General features: G+C 27.2%; 1 protein-coding gene across 4 annotated transcripts; it reads left to right on the top strand.

The window, feature by feature from the left end:
• Nucleotides 1–2037: 2037 nt before the first annotated feature.
• LOC100812068 (probable LRR receptor-like serine/threonine-protein kinase At1g56140) lies at nt 2038–19981 on the top strand. Of its 4 annotated transcripts, none has more exons than XM_006585673.4 (24): nt 2038–2431; nt 5648–5834; nt 5965–6036; nt 6199–6270; nt 6359–6430; nt 7124–7195; nt 7887–7958; nt 8048–8119; nt 8298–8369; nt 8445–8516; nt 8630–8701; nt 9091–9162; nt 9258–9323; nt 9932–9997; nt 11513–11551; nt 12932–12996; nt 14815–15194; nt 16143–16341; nt 16473–16631; nt 17048–17166; nt 17787–17997; nt 18109–18337; nt 18467–18617; nt 19355–19981. In XM_006585673.4, exons 1-24 carry the CDS (start codon nt 2320–2322, stop codon nt 19739–19741), a joined length of 3090 nt encoding a protein of 1029 aa, XP_006585736.2. In that variant the 5' UTR covers nt 2038–2319; the 3' UTR covers nt 19742–19981. The 4 variants fall into 4 exon arrangements, with proteins under 4 accessions (XP_006585736.2, XP_040874308.1, XP_040874307.1 ...); XM_041018374.1 differs by having other exon boundaries at nt 2048–2169; nt 5648–5788; XM_041018373.1 differs by having other exon boundaries at nt 2048–2169.
• Nucleotides 19982–20352: the final 371 nt, after the last annotated feature.

Below are 20352 nucleotides of genomic sequence, written 5' to 3'. Positions count from 1 at the left end.
TAAATGTTCTTCAAATTTCCTTTCTCCATACCATACATTGTAACTCTTTAATTCTGCATAATGCTCAACATTCGCTATAGCGAACAAAGGCTCGCTATAATGATAATTATTTTTCACACCTTGATTTTATCAACAATTATCCAAGTTTTTCTATAGGGTTTGTGTTAATAATTGTTGTTTTTGTATACAAATTGTATAAAATCAGTTTAGAAATCAAAAAGACCATTTTTAATGTTTTTGTGATACACTTGGATGATACAAGAGCATACTTTGTGGTTTAAGGAATGGAAAGTTGTGAACCTAATCTCACCATAACGAAAGATGACCAGTGCTAAAGTGGAAGTTGTGAAGATTCGTTACAAGGAAGCTACACCTCACCATAGCAAATTTGCAAGCTAAATACCCTGAATTAAGTAGAGTCTTGCTGCAACAAGCCATTCTCTTGCCCTTGCCCCAGCCAGCAAGGATCAAAAGCATGAAGATCAAGTGCATAAGTTCTTTGTTGATATAGTAAATTTTTTGTAGCAAAATGTGTTCTCACCACAGTGAAAATTCTTTGTGGCAGAAAAAAATAATGCATTATCGACTCTCTATATAAGAGCTTGTAACATCCTTGTAAAGAACTTTTATTTCATTTTTTGAATTCAAAAATAAAATCTTGAAATTCTTTGTGTCTCTCTCTTCCTCCCTCTTTTCTTCAATTATGATTCTCCCTTTAAGGTTTTATTTCAATCATTCATCATCCAAATGAGCTAAATTTCAAGTTGTTGAGTGAGAGAAGAATTCAAGTATGTAATTCTCTATTTTTTTATTTATCAATTGTCATAGTTATGAGATTCAATTTCAATTCTTTGATTAGATGCATGGTAGGAGTGATCAACATAGCTTTTGGGGGTTTGGATTATGCGGAAACAAGTTCATATCCTAGATTTAAATTGAGATTGTGCAAAAATTTGGTTTCAGGAATGAAATCACGTTTTTGCATTATAGATATTCATTGTTCTTGCTCTAAGTTTTAGGTTTAATCAGAGCAATTAGGAATTTAGCTTAAAACTCAAGGATTAATTATTAATGAATTAGGTTAATCATTTTAATTTGAATCTTGGTTGCAATATCAAGGATTAATTACTAAGGATTAATTAATAAGGAATTAGGTCATCATACACGCGGCTGCAATGTTTCTATCAAAAAGAAAATGAAATATTAATGTTAACCACATATTGTCCACCACTGTATTAATTTATCATTTTCCTCTTCTTTTAACGATAAGATTCGTCAATAAATTAACGTACCCACTACCCAGTAGTCAGATATTTACTTAGGTTAAATTAATTTATATAAAATTATTTGACAACTTTTAATTAAAATTTTTAATTATTTTTTAGTTGAATTTTTGAATTTGTATCTATTTGTTTTACTTGTGTTCTTTCATCTAACTGTCATTACAAAAAAAAAATAATTAATCACTACAATAAAATTGAATGAGTTTATAAAAAAATTTACTCTAGAGTGAAGCCTGAGAGACTTATAAAAAAATATTTGGACTGAATAAAGATAAAAATATTCTTAGAGAATCTTGTCAAAAATACCGAATTTAGAACCTGCAAAGATGAAAATACTCAATGATCCCTGTAATTAATTTTTAAAATAATAGTGACCACGTTTGCAAATAAGAATATGAAAATGTCTCAAATAATATATAAAAAGTGGGTCAAGTAGCTTAATTTATATATTTCCTGGTGGATCATTTTGACGAGAGAAGTTTCACGTGCTCCATTTGCTGAGAAATTATTAGGTAGGTTAATCATCACAGTGATCCATAATCTCGATCAATAATAATACAATACATATATAATTTAATATTTTAAATTAATTTAGATTTCTTAAATTAAAAAATAATATAATTAATTCTTATTATGTAATTACTGAATATATCTTTAATGTAGTAAATATATTTTTTATTATATATATATCACATGATTATTATTGGTAGGCACTATAAAAAATGTGTTGCTGCAGACCACCAATAATGTCTACATTTGCGGTGCCATCATTGAACTCGTAAGCTTTGACAAAGCTCTATAAGTTGGTGGTCACTGGTCAGAGACGCCATCTTTGCCTCTGTTTTGTTCAAAAATCTTAAAGTAAACGTCCTATATATTTTTCTCTGTAAGTTCATTCCTTATTATCAAATACTAAGATTATTATCCTCCAAGGGTTTATCAAGTTCATATCTATTATTTTGTCTCTATAACTTTGCGGTTATTGCATACCAAATACCAAGGTTATTATTCTGTGAGGGTGGATCAAGTTCATATCATGGCACGGTGCATATTGTCACATGTTTTGGCTTTTGCACTTGTTGCTGCGTTGAGCTTGGTTAACGTTGCACAATCTCAATCTGCAAACGCCACCACTGATCCTTCCGAAGGTGACTGCTTTCTGGTTTTCATTTTGTTGACAAAGTATTTTAAATGTAATTAAGTCTGAAATTGATGATTAATTTTATAATCGGTCCAAAAGAATAAAACTTTAAGGAATTCATGAAAGTTTTTTGGAGAAGTCAAATGCTCTAATATTATAAAAAATAATTTATATATATAGGTGAAATCAAAAGACTACTAGTTTTCTTGTTAATTTGTGGCATGTTGGGAAAGGTTTGAACTTCTGGGAATTTTCTCAGTTTCAGTTTTGCAGGGGATTCAGAGAAATAGCTAACTCTTCATCATTAACATAGGAGTATTGAACTATTGATATTTGATAGCTGAGTACTTAAGCATGTTAAGTAAATTCGATTCCAAATGTTATATATATATGAGGGAACTTTTTTATTTTTTAAGTTAAATGATAAAATACAATAATACACTTGAATTATATTTTGAAAAATAAAATATTAAATAATTTTTTTAGTTCAATTTTTTTTATAGAATGCTAGTATATACCAATTAAGATAGATCTAGTATTCGTGGAATATATATATATATATTGCGAAACTGTTTTCATTAATCTCTCAATTTTAACGGAGATTACTCTTTAGCAGTTAGAAAGTATAACATTGGTATGCTGCAAAAAAGTTTTAGCAAAGACAAACTTTTATAAAAGTGTAAAGATTAGCATATTGTGAATAAACTGACAGAGAAAAAGGAAATTATTGGTACAGTACAGATTAGTGTGTTTGTCCTGATTTCCAACAATTTGTTCTTTTGGTCAATTTAAAGTTTTGCTCTATATGATACGGTATCTTATCAATAGCCATTGGTAGTATTATAAAATTTGTCTGCATGGCCATCTCATATGTTTGGCTACACAGTTTTTTCTATAAAAAATTATTACTCAATTTTTTACTTTTTTTTTTGTTTTTTGTTTTTGTTTTTCCCACATGTACCAATATATTTATATTTTACTAATTTTAATTTTATTATTAACTTTTAATTGGTAGCTACCTTCCAAAGACCAGCCAGACTCCCTTGTTGGCATATTGCATTATTGATGATAATGTATTTTTCTAGAGAGGACATTTCCCGTCTATGTTTCACTGCCAAACCGAATTATATAATATTTATTTTAAAAGAAATTATTGAATAGTTAAAAATAGATTTATATCAAAATATAAATTATTTATTATAAATTTAAAATATAATTTTTATATATATAGTTATTGCTATAAAATTTTATTACAATATAATTTATATATTCGAAACTATTTATTTCTTATAAATTTTAGTTATATAAAAAACATTTATTGTCTACGTTGCTTAGAATAAATTCTATTTTTTATTAATCTCCTATACTATTATTTAATTTTTATCAATCTATATAAATTAATTTTTAAGATTTTAAATTTTTGCATAATATATGAAATTCAAAGATGTAGAAATATAAAACAACATATTTTATTAAACAAGTTGTTTCTATATATATAATTTCTTTCTTAATTTAAAAAAATTTTATCTTTAATATTATTTTATTTAATAAAAAATCACATTTATTTAAATATGTAGTTTTATCATTATTTAATAATAATATATTTACATTTGTATTTAAAAAAATTATTTATATTTAAAAATTCTTTATAATATATGTTTAATTATTTTGCAGGTCCCGATACATTTCTCAAAATTTTAATTAGGTCCTATTTTTTGTCTTTTAATTTGTTTCTTGAACTTTTATTTTTTTATATTTTTTTAATTGGATCCTATTGTCTAATTGTCATTATATAAAATTATTCATAGACATCTCATTAGAGGTGTAGACAACATGCGGCACTAGTATTTTTGGAGCATGTCTTAAGTATAACTAAGTAAATTGTGAGATATTTTTCTAAAGTTCCAACATTTGCAAATTCAACTTAAATATTCTTCCACAAGTTTTTCATAATTATTTCACTTTGCATAAACTTAAAAAATTATATTTAAAAAAAACTGTTATTGACTCACTTGTTCTTATAAAAAGCACTAGTCCATTGTCTGCGCCTGTGTAACCTATTAATATAATATATGGAATAAAGAAGTTCTATTGTAATATATATATATATATATATATATATATATATATATATATATAATAGCTCCAATTCTTTTTTAAAAAAAAAATCATTGATATGTCTGTCTGTGGTTTTTTATTCTTTAGAACTTTATATGTTGTATATGTAATTAGTGTGGTTGAAATAGAATAGTCAAAGGTTAAAATAAAATTGTGAAATAATTTACAATAGTAGTAGAAGAGTCTTCTATATAAAAAAGTTAACATTTTGAAGAAAAAAAAATTACCGAATGTAAACATAAACACAAATATTATGTTAGTTTGAATGGAATTATACTTAGATTTCTTAAATATGATCTCAAATTTAAATTTTTTTTATAGAGAAAGTGTAGTTAATAAAATTAGTAGATATTTTATACTTATAACTTTGTAAAAAAAAAAAAATCAAATAGACATGGTAAGGAAAAAAAACCTCAATTATCAATGTATTTTCCTTAATTTGAAACAACATAGAAATAGACCGTTCATGTGGTGTCATATCCTTATTTTATATCTTTCATTCTTAATAAAACGTTTTTGAGTAAAAGATATAATTTATTATATTTTTCTTATTTTTATTTTATATTTATTTTGTATTAAACAACTAAAAGATATTCATTTCTTAGTATTAGTATTTTTTTTCTTTTTATCCTTTTACTTTTTACCCAAACTATACATGTGTCCTTAAATATAAGATTCAATCACACCCTTAAAAGTTGATTTATTTATTTAATAGCATTAAATTTGCTAGCAATTTATATTATTTTTCCAAAATTGCTCTTAAAATTATTGGACTTCTCATCTTTTTTTCTACTTAATTACTTTCTACTTAATTAATTAATTAATGTGTGTTAGTTTTCTTCTTCAATCCTTATAAAAGAGAGTATATTTATCTTTTTAGTTCATCACGTTTATTCTAAAGTAATTAAAAATATTTTAATAAAAAAAATTAGCGCAAAAGAAAATTTGAAGAGTCTTGCAAAAATACAAATAAATTTGAAAAAATGTCTTATATTTAAGAACAAAGGCATATTGTTTCTCTCTATTATTTTTCAAATTGAATGTTTTTTTTCCTTTCTTTTTATCTTGAGTACATATCCCTCAAAAGGTGAACTTATGAATGCAGCAAGAGCTTTAAATTCAATCTTTAAGAAATGGGATATATTGGCAAACCCAACTCATTGGAATATTAGCGGTGAACTTTGTACTGGAAGAGCCATCGACACTTCCCTCATTGATGATACAACCTTCAACCCATTGATCAAATGTGATTGTTCCTATGACAATAGAACTACTTGTCGCATCACAGCATTGTATCTTTTCTATTTCTCTCTGAAAATTACTTTTAAATTTGTTTTGAATAAATTTGTGTTACCATTTCAAAGTTGAAAATTTACTATAACTATAGAAATTTAATACTCATTTGTTTTTTTAATGGAACAGAAAAGTTTATGCAATGAGCGTAGTTGGTACAATTCCAGAAGAGTTATGGACTTTGACTTACCTCACCAATTTGTATGCTTTCTTCACTACCACTATTATTATTATTATTATTATTATTATTATTATTATTATTATTATTATTATTATTTAGTGCAATTTTAGCTTTTATTTCGTTGTTCTCATGCAAGAATCACATGCTTTTTTATATACTAAGTTCAATCAAATTGCAAGCAGAAATCTTGGCCAAAATTACTTGACAGGTTCTCTACCTCCAAGCATTGAAAATCTAACTCGTTTGCAATACTTGTAAGGCAATTTGACCCAAGTTAAAATTATAATATTTTGTGTATTTTTGAGACACATAATTTTAACATTCAAGTTTATTATTTGTTAGGAGCCTTGGCATCAATAATATTTCTGGAGAGCTTCCAAAGGAATTGGGAAATCTTACAGAGTTAAAATTATTGTATGTTATTTACTTTGAATTTTCTTCTTTGTTTATAAAGGTATCAATGGTTTTCTTTTTAGGATCAAATAGTCACCAAGAGATTTAGTGTCTAATTTAAGTCTTACATTGATTAAAATAAGAAATTTAATGTGATACTCAAGTGATGAGATTTTTCCACCAAATAAACTAGTTTTTTTTTGTTGGATGTTTAAGTCATAACAATGTCCCTTGCAGTATGAGTCTTGGGTGTTAGCAAAGTGTTTAATTAATGGTGTGAGTAGATTGATCCAAATGGCCTGATGTAGGTCAAAGTTCATTTCGGCCATTAAATTAGAATGACATATATGTGTAAAAAAGGATACACTGGTCTTATGATGGATCTTTTGATAATTTTTGTTTGTTTTTCTAGTAATGTGATTAATGAAGTCTCTAATAGATAAGGGATGAGAGTATAAGTGATGAATTTAATTAACATTGTAGAAAAAATAACGAGTTATAAACTAAATAGTTGTTCCTTTTGACAAACAATGACTAGTTATTTATACCTAAATGGCTAAGAGAAAAACTCAAATTTTTTTAGAATTTATTTATACAAAATAGTTTGTTCTCTTTAATTAATCTTAAGATTGTTTTGTTTTGGACACATGATGGTATGCATGGGAAATTTCTCTTGACGGCATTGATAAGATTTATAATTTATTAAATTTGTAGGGCTTTTGGATCAAACAAGTTTAGAGGATCTCTTCCATCTGAACTTGGAAAATTGACAAATTTAGAAGAAATGTAAGTACTTCTATAGTTTTACCTTTTACATGTACTAGTAATTATTTTAAATTAAGTTTGGGTCATATATATTTGCTCTTTTACATAGACTCTCATACATATACACTAACTACATTTATTCATTATTTTTATATTGTATGTCAAAATATTGTCCACCTAACATATTTATTTTATTTTATTTTAGAAGTGCAGCAGCAAAATTAAAATTTTGGCTAGCCATAAATACATTGCTACCATAAGTTATGGAATGACTATTAAGTAAAAGTCAATGTGCCCATCAATTCATTTTTACTTGAATCTTGTTGCTCAAATATTTAGGTGTCTAACATTAGTAAATCCTATTTGTTTCTAATGTTATTGAATCATACCTCTATGTTGCAGTATATGAGTTTCTATGTTTTTGTGTCCTATCTCTACTCTTTCAAATATGGTTTACAGTTGCAAACAACAATATCCCTAAAAATTACATGCTAGGCCCATACTCAAATAAATATAACAAACAATTATTTGTTATTTATCCATACTCATCAATGAGCCTTTTATATTGTCATAAGCATACATTGTTTTGAATAATGAGTTGGTTTTGGATAATGTATAGTGTTAGGCCTTTTTTATTCAAAATTACAGTTTGTTGCCAAGTTGTATATCTTTATCGTGATACAATATTAATTTCAAAGAATTTTTCTTACAGTCACTTTGATAGTTCAGGAATTAGCGGTCTAATTCCTTCCACATTTGCAAACCTTAGGAATTTGAAACAAGTGTAAGATATTCCTAATCTAATGTATCTAATATGATAATAGAGTAAAAAGGAACTTCTACAATGATAAAAAAAATTTCTATTCATTTTAGATGGGCTTCAGACACGGAACTCACAGGAAAAATACCGGACTTCATAGGGAATTGGTCTAAGCTTCAATCCTTGTAAGACAACAATACAATTTTCTCTTCCTCCTTTAATTGAAATATGTAGGTGAAAAATTTTGGGCAAAAATCAATTATATTGGATGTGGAATTAATGTTTTCCTTTTATTGTTAATTTCATATTCTATTCAAAAAATGAGTATTAATAATTTTTGTGAATTGTTGTATGTCTTGATAGGAGATTTCAGGGCAATTCTTTTAATGGCTCAATACCATCATCATTTTCTAATTTGAGTTCTTTAACAGAATTGTAAGTATCACAATTAGTTTATTTGGTTATTGTTGACTTATGAAAGCTAATATATCATGTATGAAATAAATGTAGGAGAATCACAGGTTTATCTAATGGGAGTTCCTCATTGGAATTTTTAAGGAATATGAAATCTTTGACTATCTTGTAAGGCCTCAACTTTCCTAATGATCATGGTTCACTCTATCATGCATATTGAATTGTTCACTTATTTTTATCTTCCTAAATGTAGTCCAAATTTTTTGTTACAATTGTTGCAGAGAACTAAAGAATAACAATATTTCTGGTTTGATTCCATCCACCATTGGAGAGTTACACAATTTGAATCAATTGTGAGTATCACCTATTTGTGTTAAACTAGATTCAAATGAAATTATTATGTAAAAGGTGTCAACTAGAAAGCAAGAAACTAGTCAATGTTGTTATTCCATGGTATATCTCCGATTTGAGTATTGGCTAGTTATATGAGAGATATCTTAAAATAAGTATTTGTGCTTTCAAATGAATGGGAGTTTATTGTTCATTTATCTTTTTTAATTTTGTTTTTTTCGTTGCTATGTGATAGAAAGATATAACTTTTCAGCTTATTTATCATACAAATAAGATATTTGTACATTTTATTTTCTTTATTTACAAAAAAAAGAAATTAAGTATCTTTTCTTATAGTTGTGTACTACCCGCACATTTAGAAAATTATATATTTTTTGGTGGGTTTTTGCAGGGATTTAAGCTTCAATAACATCACAGGACAAAATTTGGGATCAATTTTCAATTTGAGCTCACTCTCTTTCTTGTAATATTGCATTCTTAAGAAGTTATGTCTTAATTTGTTGATATATTATTGTACAAAGTTTAAACAATTTTTCATTTTTTTTTATCAAATCATAGGTTTCTTGGAAATAATAAATTCAACGGTACCCTTCCGATGCAGAAAAGTCCATCTCTTGTAAATATGTGAGTAAGATTGACATGTTTGAATTATGGAGGATGGAATGTTTAGCTATACTAATTCAAAATATTAGGACAAAAATATTTTGTAGATATGTATAAATAATCATATATATTGGATAAATGGTAGTCATCTATTAAGTCTACAATGATTGAATACTAATGCTAAAAAAGAAAAGATGACATCATCTATCTCGAAGTTTTTTTTTTTTTTTACTTTCTCCACTTTTCTAACTCATTCTTGGAATTTCTCAACTATAATTTTTTAATGATGTTTTATCACGTCTTTATTTTTTATGATGTTTTCATGAGATGATTTATATTTACATATTCTTTTTAGTGTTTTAAACTTCTACTTTATTTGGTCATGTCCATTCATATTTTTTTTATAAGAGTATTATATATGACACTTCTATCAATACTTGTATTTGTGATCATATTAACTTCTATAGGTTTAGTAAGAAGTGACTATTTAGATATACTTGTAAACACAAGAGTTTGTCAACTCATATTTATATTAAACTTAGGCTATTTTTTCTAGCCTAATTTCAGTTTGAAACTACTTCATTCCTCATGTACTATCTTTTATTTGGTTCGACTTAACATGCTTGCAGAGACTTGTCATACAATGATCTATCGGGTAGCCTCCCCCCTTGGGTAAACGAACCAAATTTACAATTGTAAGTAGTGAAATTATTTATTTTTCCTTCTCTTTTTACATATCAATTTGTTAGCAAACACCAAATCCAATGGGTCTATGTGAATGTTTTAAATCTTAGATAGTGGGATGTAGATGTTGGCGCCAAAATTGATATAGTGTAAAGTGGGATAGTTGTTATTTTGAAATTTTTATATAGTTTATTAATGTATAATATGCATATAAATGATAAAAATTGTTCAAAATTAATGACATTCATAAATTAACAATAAAAATGACATAGGTGTCTTATACAAAACATACAAGTAAATATACCAACAAAAATTAAATAGAATTTTTCTAGATGGGATTTATCAATTCTCATCATTATCTTCCAAATAAAAGTATTATTTTATCATTTTCACTACCATTATATATAAGAATTTGAGTTTTAGAAATTAAAATCACATAAGTAGCCCTTCAAAAAATGTCCTAATGTCTCTATTCAAAGGGATATTTTTGGAATCAACACATAACACCTACTACAATTACTATTTAGCCAACTATTTGGTTTAGTGTGACAACTACACTAAACCACTCTACTATAACCAAAGTGTAGTATGTTATTTAAAATCTTTATCTATGTTATGAACAATAAATTGAGTAATTGGGGATCATTAAGACATAATGGTATAAGGCTATTAAATAGGATTGAGACGGGTAATAAACAAAAGAGAACACTTTTATGAGTATTTAATAATGTTAGAAAACATGAAGGAAAAGTAGAACATTTCATTCTTATATTTTATATTGTATCCCATTATATGCAAAGGTCAAAATATAGAGAAATTTGTCAATGAAATAAACAATCATTCCATTTCTACAATTTGATCTTGTTCAGTTACATTTTATGTAAGATACTTGTGCGAGTCCTAAAGTTATCCATATCGAATATTTCAATTGTTTTATACAAATTGTTTTTTAAGTTTTTTTGTTTGACAACAATTTCCTAAGATTTTGTTTGAAATTGTAATCTAGAACAACTTTGATTATATTTATTTTCATAATTTAATAACCTACCACATCAAACCATTATGTTTACAAAACTTCATCATTAATCTTGTTTTAATTAATGTTTTCTAAATTTTGCTTAAATAAATTTCTAAAAGACAATAATACAATCTCAAACACTAGAATGATATTAAATGAGTATCAAGAGTTAACAAATGTAAATTTAAACTTTATTTTTAAAGAATGGTGTTTATTAAAGTGATATAAATTGAAAAGGACAAAATTTAGTATCAATAGAATTTAAGTTAATGATATTTAATTAACTTCATAAACATTTTAATTCATTAATTTCATAGTTATAATAATATTATCTTCCCACAATTCCTTTTACTATAATAATAGAATTGTCTTTGTCTCCTCTCACATTTAACTATCCATTAGATTTTAGTTGAAATTTTTAACAACATATGTTTAAAATTATACAATAACACGAATCTCTCTATGTATGTTGAAACTAATTATGATACTATTGACATATGAAATACAGGAATTTAGTTGCCAACAACTTAGATGTCTCAAATGCCGGGTGAGAATTATACACTTTATTTGATGATGATTATTTTAATAGTTCTTCAAAATTTATCATGTATCACCTATTTTTGGGTATAATATGAATTTCAATATTGTCTCTAGCTAGATGCTTTTAGTTTTTAGTCAAGATTGATATGTTGGTTGCATAATTTTCTCTCTTTATTTTCACAATCTTCTAATCCATTTGAAACATTTTCCTTTTAACATAAATGTATCATATCTTGTTTGTCCTCTTTGATACTCATTATGTTTAACAACTTTTAATAATTTTTATCATTGTAATTGATTTTGTTGATGTCTCTTTCATTTCTCATTCTTTGGCCTCTAGTTTCATATTTTTTACTAATATATTTTTTGAGAATATATTATGTCATGTTTATTTGATACTTCCTCTAGATTCATATATAAACAAAAATAATTATTTTCACATCGATTAAAAAAGTTAGTTAAATCATTTAATTTTAGTAATCTCAAATTAAAAAAATAAGATTATTCCTAAAAAGTCCTTCTTTGGAACTTGATATATTAATAAAACAAAGTCTTTGAGAATAAATTCCTAATTAAATGAAGGATAATTTAGAAATGACATCATTAAATATGGATGAAATTAATTAGTTAGATCTGTTTATATTTAAGTCAAATATACTAAACAACTTTTTTGCTTATATGATTCTAGAGATGTTTATTAATTGCTTCATTAGGTAAAAGTTAGCATGTGTAATGGGTGTTTGATATAGTCATTAATTGATTCATTTGATATTGTTTTCATTAATCACTTTATGCACATATAATTTCCTAAGCAGATATGAGAATGGAATTGCCATTATATATATGATGATAAAAGTGAAGAACTATTATTACAATGATTCTCTATTTCAATCTACTTTTATGATTTGAAATTTTGATTATTCAAAGCAAGGAGGCAATCTTGATGATTAAAGATAATGTGTTGTGAATAAATTAAATAATCCATAAGATTTTACTTTTTTTTCTAAGACTTAAAATTTAGAAATCTACGTAAAAACTAATTCTCATTTGGTAACACTAACCAAAAAATGATTAAGTTAATATAAGTTTGTCATCCCATCACTCTTTGAGCATTGTTAATACTTGCTTGGTTGATGATTTTCCTAAACTTGGAAGATGTTTTCCCAAGAATTGAAGTGTTAGTTTCCATTCATGTTGGGGTTTAGGTAAAAGCCTTTGAAATAAATCTTAATAAATTAAACCTTTGATTTCTATTTATATTAATCGGGTGTAACTTAATAAATCTTAATAAATTAAACCTTTGATTTCTATTTTTATTGGGTGTAACTTAAAGCCGGAAGAGTTTTGCAATTTAAAACATAACCTTTTTTTTTAATTTTTTTTGCAGTGGCTTGCCTATTGGGCTCAATTGTCTCCAAAAAAAATTTCCTTGCAATCAAGGAGTTGGAAGATGTAAGTTTTATTTTTTTTATTGATGTGAGTCATGTGAAACACTAAAACTAATTAGAAAATAATATTAGTTATATTCATTGGTTGTAAAAATTATCCCTTAAAATATGACAGTAATATTATTAAATATAATTATCACTTAAACCATTTAACTTTGTGGATATTTCTGAAAATAAAAATTATGACATTATTAATTAAAATTAAAAAACTTAAATATCTTTATTGTTTTTGGTAATTAAGTATTTGTTTCTTATATATAAGACAGAAGGTAATATATTATTATATTCTTTAACCACTCATTTGCTTGTATTCTTTTTTTTTCTTTTACTTTTGTTATATACATAGTGTGGTATAATTGTGTGGTATAATTGTACTAGCACATATATGCTAGAATTATAATGGGAATTGATATTAATATTGCATATAAGATAAAAACTCAAGGAAGAAGTCTTCTTTTCAAATAAAATTTATTGCTCGATAAACAGAAACACAACTACTCAAGTAGAAGAATCAAACAAAATATAAAAAATGAAACAAACTCTTTCCTTGATATAAACTAGTATTAATACCGAGAATAAGATTGAATTCAAGGAAATCTCTATTGCAAGAGGAGAAATTAGTGCTCGACAAACAGAAACACAGTTACTAAAATAGAAAAATACAAAAATTTCAATAAAGAGAAAACAATCAGAGGTTAAATGTAACCTCTGCCTCCCAGCCCTAAGCCACCAAACCATTATTCAAATACTTGTTATGTGTCTCCATTATTTTTCACTCCTCATTATTCAATTTTCTTTTTCTTTAATATCATTGGTCAATTCCCCTCGCAAATAGCTTATTGCCCTTTGTACATTTTTTATGCTCTCCTAATACTATTTCCTCCTCACTTCTAGCAACATTCCCGATAAAAATCATCTTGTTACCTTTGAGTTTTCATTGATAAATTTAACTTTTTTTTTTTTGTCATTTTCCACAACATAAAGATTTGTAAAGTTGTTGTAATTCTTTGTCCTTACAAGTCACTTACTTCTCCTTCTAGCCAACCATCATTAATTTAATTAACTTTCATTCTTGACAATTGTTGGACTTGTAAGAACAACTATCTTAAAGATTAACCAACAGGTTTTAATAACCTTGTTAGACTCAGAACTATTTCTAATTTTGAAACAATTTTGCAATATCTTGATTAATAAATAACATAGTGGTTATTGACTATAAAATACTAATTGAGCCACAACATGTACAGGTTTTCTCTTTTAATACTTTTCAATGTGAAATCTGGTTGGCCTAAAGGACTATTGAGTGGGCACTATTCACTCTAGGCTATAATATTATTATCTTGAATTTCATTAAGGGGTATATGAGAATATTAATATTTAATTTCAGAAGTTAACTCAACCATGTGTAACTGCAAATTTAGGATCTCAAATGATTAGATTATATTGTCTCAAGAATTTATATCTTTCTTTCTTAGTAAATGGACAATGTGTTTTAGGTACCTTAATATTTAATCAAAATTAATTTTAGTTTCTACAATTTAAAAATGGAGATTTTAATCCTTGTATTTTTAAAATGGTGGATTTTATCCTTGCTTGGATTAAAATATAACAAGATTAAAGATGAAATTTATAATACATAGATACTAGAGCCAAAATCATTATTTATAAAATGTGGGGACTAAAATTAGTTTTAACCAAATCTTAAGTAACTAAAATATATTGTATCCAAATAACTATCAATCCGGTTATATCTAAAGTCAATCTCGTTATTTAAAACTCCTTTTCATTCACTGATCAATCTCTTATCTATGACTACATGCAGACTCTGACTTTGCAATCAAGGGTGGTGGTAACCAAATTAGGTCGGCAGATGGAATAGTGTATGAAATGGACAATCAAACACTTGGTCCTGCTACATACTTTGTTACTGATGCAAACAGATGGGCTGTTAGTAATGTTGGATTATTTGCGGGGAGCAGTAATCCTGTATACAAAAGTTTTGTGCCTAATCAGTTCGCTGGCACTGTGAATCCGGAGCTCTTCCAAACAGCACGACTTTCTGCTTCGTCATTAAGATATTATGGCCTGGGGCTGGAAAATGGTTTTTACAACATAACCCTTCAATTTGCAGAAACAGCTATTCTAGATTCTAATAGAACCTGGGAAAGCCTTGGGAGGCGAGTCTTTGATATTTATATTCAGGTACTTATGTCTTTATCAAAATACTTCAAAATCATAATGATTAGATACTCAGTTGGAGACGTATCCAATATCTTAAACAACTTCCACAATGAATCTAACATTATATTTAAGCAATATATATATATATATATATATATATATATATATATATATATATATATATATATATATATATATATATATATATATATATATATATATATATATATATATATATATATATATATATATATATATATAAAAGCTTTTATTGAGATGATATTTAACTCTAACCCTCTAGTTGGAGAACAAGGTTTAAAAGGCTATATAATGAAAGAATGTAGTAATTACTAATATAAAGATAGATTTTTTTTCTCCGTCAATTATAATATCACATTAGTTATCTAAGTTATAAAATTTATATCCTGGTTAAACGTTTTATTCATGTAGTTAAAATAATTATTAGTTTTAATTTAATTATTCCACAAATTAATTCTAAACTAAAAACTTAATTAAATGAAATTTAATCCTTTTGGATTAATTTTGTTTTTAGTCCTTCTAAATATAATAATTTTTTTTATCCCTCAAATATAAATTATTTCTTTTTTCCAACTTTATGAAAATATATCAAATGTTGTTGGTGTCTTTCATAAAATGTGATTTTCTTTTGGTCCCTCATTTATGAAAATAACAATCCCTCATTTATGAAAATAACAACATATATGACGCATTTTCATATATAAATGAAGACCAACAGGAGACAATTTATATTTATATTTGAGACTAAAAGAGAATATTGCTCTACTGTAGGAACTGAACGCCTTTAACATTTTTTTATAATATCAATGTATTTGTAGGAAAGGAAAATGTGTTTTGGACTTTTCTTCTTAATTATCTAATTAAAGGCACAACATCTACAATGTGCCTACTTTGTCTACCTTCATTTTTCTTTCCATTTGAATATTTCAGGGTACTCGTGTTTTGAAGGATTTTGATATACAGAAGGAAGCTGGGGGCATCTCATATAGAGCTATCCAAAGGCAATTTAGATTTGAAGTGACAGAAAACTATCTTGAGATTCATCTCTTTTGGGCTGGAAAAGGTACTTGTTGCATACCAACTCAAGGTACTTATGGGCCCTTAATTCAAGCAATCCATGCTATTCCAGGTAATACTATGAAAAAAATTGGTAATTTAGATGTTTAATTACTAACCTTTCATTATGCATAATCCCTTATCAGCTAGATATTCAAAATTTATATATTTTTTTAATTTGATACATTGTTTTGTGTTGTACAGATTTCATACCTACTGTTAGTAACAAACCTCCAAGTAGTAGCAACAATAATATCGGTCTAATTCTTGGAATCGTATTTGGAGTTGGAGTTGTAAGCGTTTTATCAATTTTTGCAATTTTCTATATCATTCGGAGAAGAAGACGTCGTGATGATGAAAAAGGTAAAGACATTGTGTGAATATTTGTATAACATTTTTCTCTGACTATTTAAATTTTTTCTACATATTGCATAAGATATTTCAAGATCTAGCGGGACATACATTACTTATGTCTCTAGACTAGAATAGGACAAACTGTCACTTCAGTACTACATATTTTATATGTTTTGGTTTCTGAATCACAACATAATCAGATGATAGAAGAAAAAAATGATTGTATTATGCTTAATAGTCCAACATTGTAGATAATGTATGTGCATTTCTATTTGTTTTTCTTATCTTAATTCAAAACATTTTGCAAAAAATGGAGAAATATTGTTCTGAACTTGAATAAAAAGAAATTTGAGCATCATCCCCGACTTCATTAAAATAAGTTTATGCTTATTCAACCTTAACTTTGTTCTTGTATGATATTGCAGAGCTTCTAGGAATTGATACTAAGCCCTACACTTTCAGCTATTCTGAGTTAAAGAATGCTACAAATGACTTTAATCATGAAAATAAGCTTGGAGAGGGAGGTTTTGGACCTGTTTATAAGGTAATGTTATGTCCCTTAAGAAGAAAATGATTATAAGCTACTTCACAAAAGGTTATCATTGACAATACTGGATCAAATGATGCTCAAGGCAGCTGGTTTCACATGGTAGAGCCACGATCATTTGAGGGGAGCATAGACTCTTCTTGGATTTTTTACTAAGTATTTAATAAAAATGAATATTTTCTTCCCCGTAAACATTACTTTTTCCTAGTTATTTACCCCTAACAATTCATATGTATCTAGTGCTTCTAGTTATTGATATATTCGGATATAGCGATATTTAGAATTTTAGCATGTTTATATATTGATTTTCTTGTTAATTAAATTTACCTCACAAAAGACAAGTGTAGATTTTTTTATTCTTAACTCAACTAATAATTGTTAATTATTTTTTATCATATATTTTTATATGTCATAATGTTCTTAAATGATAAATATATTTTATTTTATTTTATTTTACTAGCTAGTGTTTCCTCTAACGTGGACTTAACTCAACCACTGCAACTAGTCATACTGTTTTGATGAATGAAACCCTTTTTCTAATATTCAATATTTTGAGAGTAATATTGGAACTAAATCCTTTATTTTAGAGAATATTATTTTTCTTTTCTTTCTTCTAGGGGACACTTAACGATGGAAGGGCTATTGCTGTGAAACAACTATCTGTGGGATCCCATCAAGGAAAGAGCCAATTCATAACTGAGATTGCTACTATATCAGCTGTGCAACATCGTAATCTGGTCAAATTATATGGATGTTGCATTGAGGGGAGTAAAAGACTGCTTGTCTATGAGTATCTAGAAAATAAGAGTCTTGATCAAGCATTGTTTGGTATGAGAAAATGATACTTTTTTTTTCAGTGTATATGTATGAATGCTTATTTGTTTTTCTCATTTTCATTTGTATAAATAACTAAGGACAATTGTGGTTTGTTTTGGGCAGGAAAATGTTTAACCCTCAATTGGTCCACACGCTATGATATATGCTTGGGTGTTGCTAGAGGTTTAACTTATTTACATGAAGAGTCACGTCTTCGCATTGTACACCGTGATGTGAAAGCTAGTAATATTTTGCTTGATTATGAGCTTATTCCAAAAATATCTGACTTTGGTTTGGCCAAATTATATGATGATAAAAAAACCCATATAAGTACCGGTGTGGCGGGGACAATGTGAGTCATCAATACTTTATAATATTGTATTCGTTTCATGATTTTTTTCTATAATTTATTTATGGATTGGTCTCACTTTTATTTTAATTAATTTTATACTGCCCATTTACTCAAATTCTTGCGATGAAGTGGATATCTTGCACCGGAGTATGCCATGCGTGGCCTCCTTACAGAGAAAGCAGATGTATTTTCCTTTGGTGTTGTGGCTCTAGAGTTAGTTAGTGGGAGGCCAAATTCTGATTCAAGTTTGGAAGGAGAGAAGGTGTATCTTCTAGAATGGGTATGCATACTGCCTCTGCTTATAATGAATGTTATTTTTCCAAAAAAAATGCTTAATGTTAATATAGTTTTGCTTTTTATCATAATTATACCTATATTACATTTCATAGGATAATAAATGAGTCATTTCCCATATAATTACCAATTTTCAAGTGCTTAGATGTTTTTTTTTTCTTGTTACCTAATATATGGAATGAGATGAACTATATAATGTCGATATATATCTTCCTTAATGGTGTCTATTTTTTACCTAACTAACATATTGGCATATGGTAATCGTGAAGATGATGTCACAAAATATAACAATTGTTAAAAACATTTTTGTACAAGAATAGCTTTTGTAATATCCCTTTGGTCATAATCATTGGTCAAGATTACACCTCACTCAAAAGTCACCTACTCTACATGAAATTTCTCACACTGAGGAGCCTTGTAAACAGTGATTCTTAGAGATGTAATGGCTTCAATTAGATTGTCTATTTCATGGGAAAAATAGTTATTGTTTTTGCTTTGTTAATTATTAGGGAAATCTTACTAGCATAATATGAAACTAAGTTTCTTCTTAAAATTGTGTAGAAAGCGGTTGCATGGTTATGACAATTGACTCATGTTAATACTACTAAAAGGAATTTAGGATTCCCTCGTATTTGTCATCTTTTCAATTTGTGCACAAAACATTGAAAATCATTTTATTTGCTTGTTATTTTACCTTATTGTCATTGCTTTTCTCTTTCTCAGGCTTGGCAACTTCATGAAAAAAATTGCATAATTGATCTGGTGGATGATAGACTTTCAGAATTCAACGAGGAAGAAGTAAAACGTATTGTAGGAATAGGACTTTTGTGCACTCAGACATCACCAACATTACGACCATCAATGTCACGTGTGGTGGCAATGCTTTCAGGAGATATTGAAGTAGGCACTGTACCTTCAAAGCCTGGATACCTATCCGACTGGAAATTTGAGGATGTGAGCAGCTTCATGACTGGCATTGAAATCAAAGGATCAGATACAAGTTACCAGAATTCATCAGGAAGTACAAGCATGATGGGTGGTGTAGACTATTATCCACCAAGAGATGTTTCTAAACCGATCCTTAAGGAGGCTCTTAGGGAGGGTAGATGAGAATTGGTGTACTCTTTAGTGATTACGTCAAGTGTGGCATAATGGTAATGGCACTACACTCCAAAAATTGTTTCCCTTTTCTATTTTTCATTTTCTTTAGCCTTTTTTTTTTGTATTGTATACTTAATTCGTTGTGTAAATAACGGCCTAAGTTACTAAAAACTGTACATCAACGTGTTAGTATAATAAGCCCCAATTAGAAATGTTTGTGGGGTATTACGTTTTGCAACCTCTTTTACATATACAATCTTCTTCGCATTTTTGTAATTTTATTTTTAAAATACTTTTTCCAAAAATTAAATTCTAGAATAATTTATTTATGGTAATTGATAGGTGTTTTAAAATTTAGTATGCGAAATGCAGTTAATACTTTCTAGAAATTAAATTTTGGAAGTGTTAATTGATAGATGCTCTAGATTTTAGTTTAGCAGAGGAAATATTACAATAATGAAAGGAAGAAACATCATAAATAAATTTATGAATCCAATAACAGGTTTGGTAACACATGTTCACTTTATGTGTATTACATTTCAAGCATTGGAGTACATTCGTCAACTACATAAAGGGTTGAATAACATGTCATTATTGAAGTGAATCAAGTCGATCATTAG

This window comes from Glycine max, chromosome 8 (genome assembly GCF_000004515.6).
Source record: "Glycine max cultivar Williams 82 chromosome 8, Glycine_max_v4.0, whole genome shotgun sequence".
NCBI classification, from domain to species: domain Eukaryota; kingdom Viridiplantae; phylum Streptophyta; class Magnoliopsida; order Fabales; family Fabaceae; genus Glycine; species Glycine max.
The sequence above is the reverse complement of the archived record's forward strand: the minus strand, read 5'-3'. Positions and strand labels throughout refer to the sequence as shown.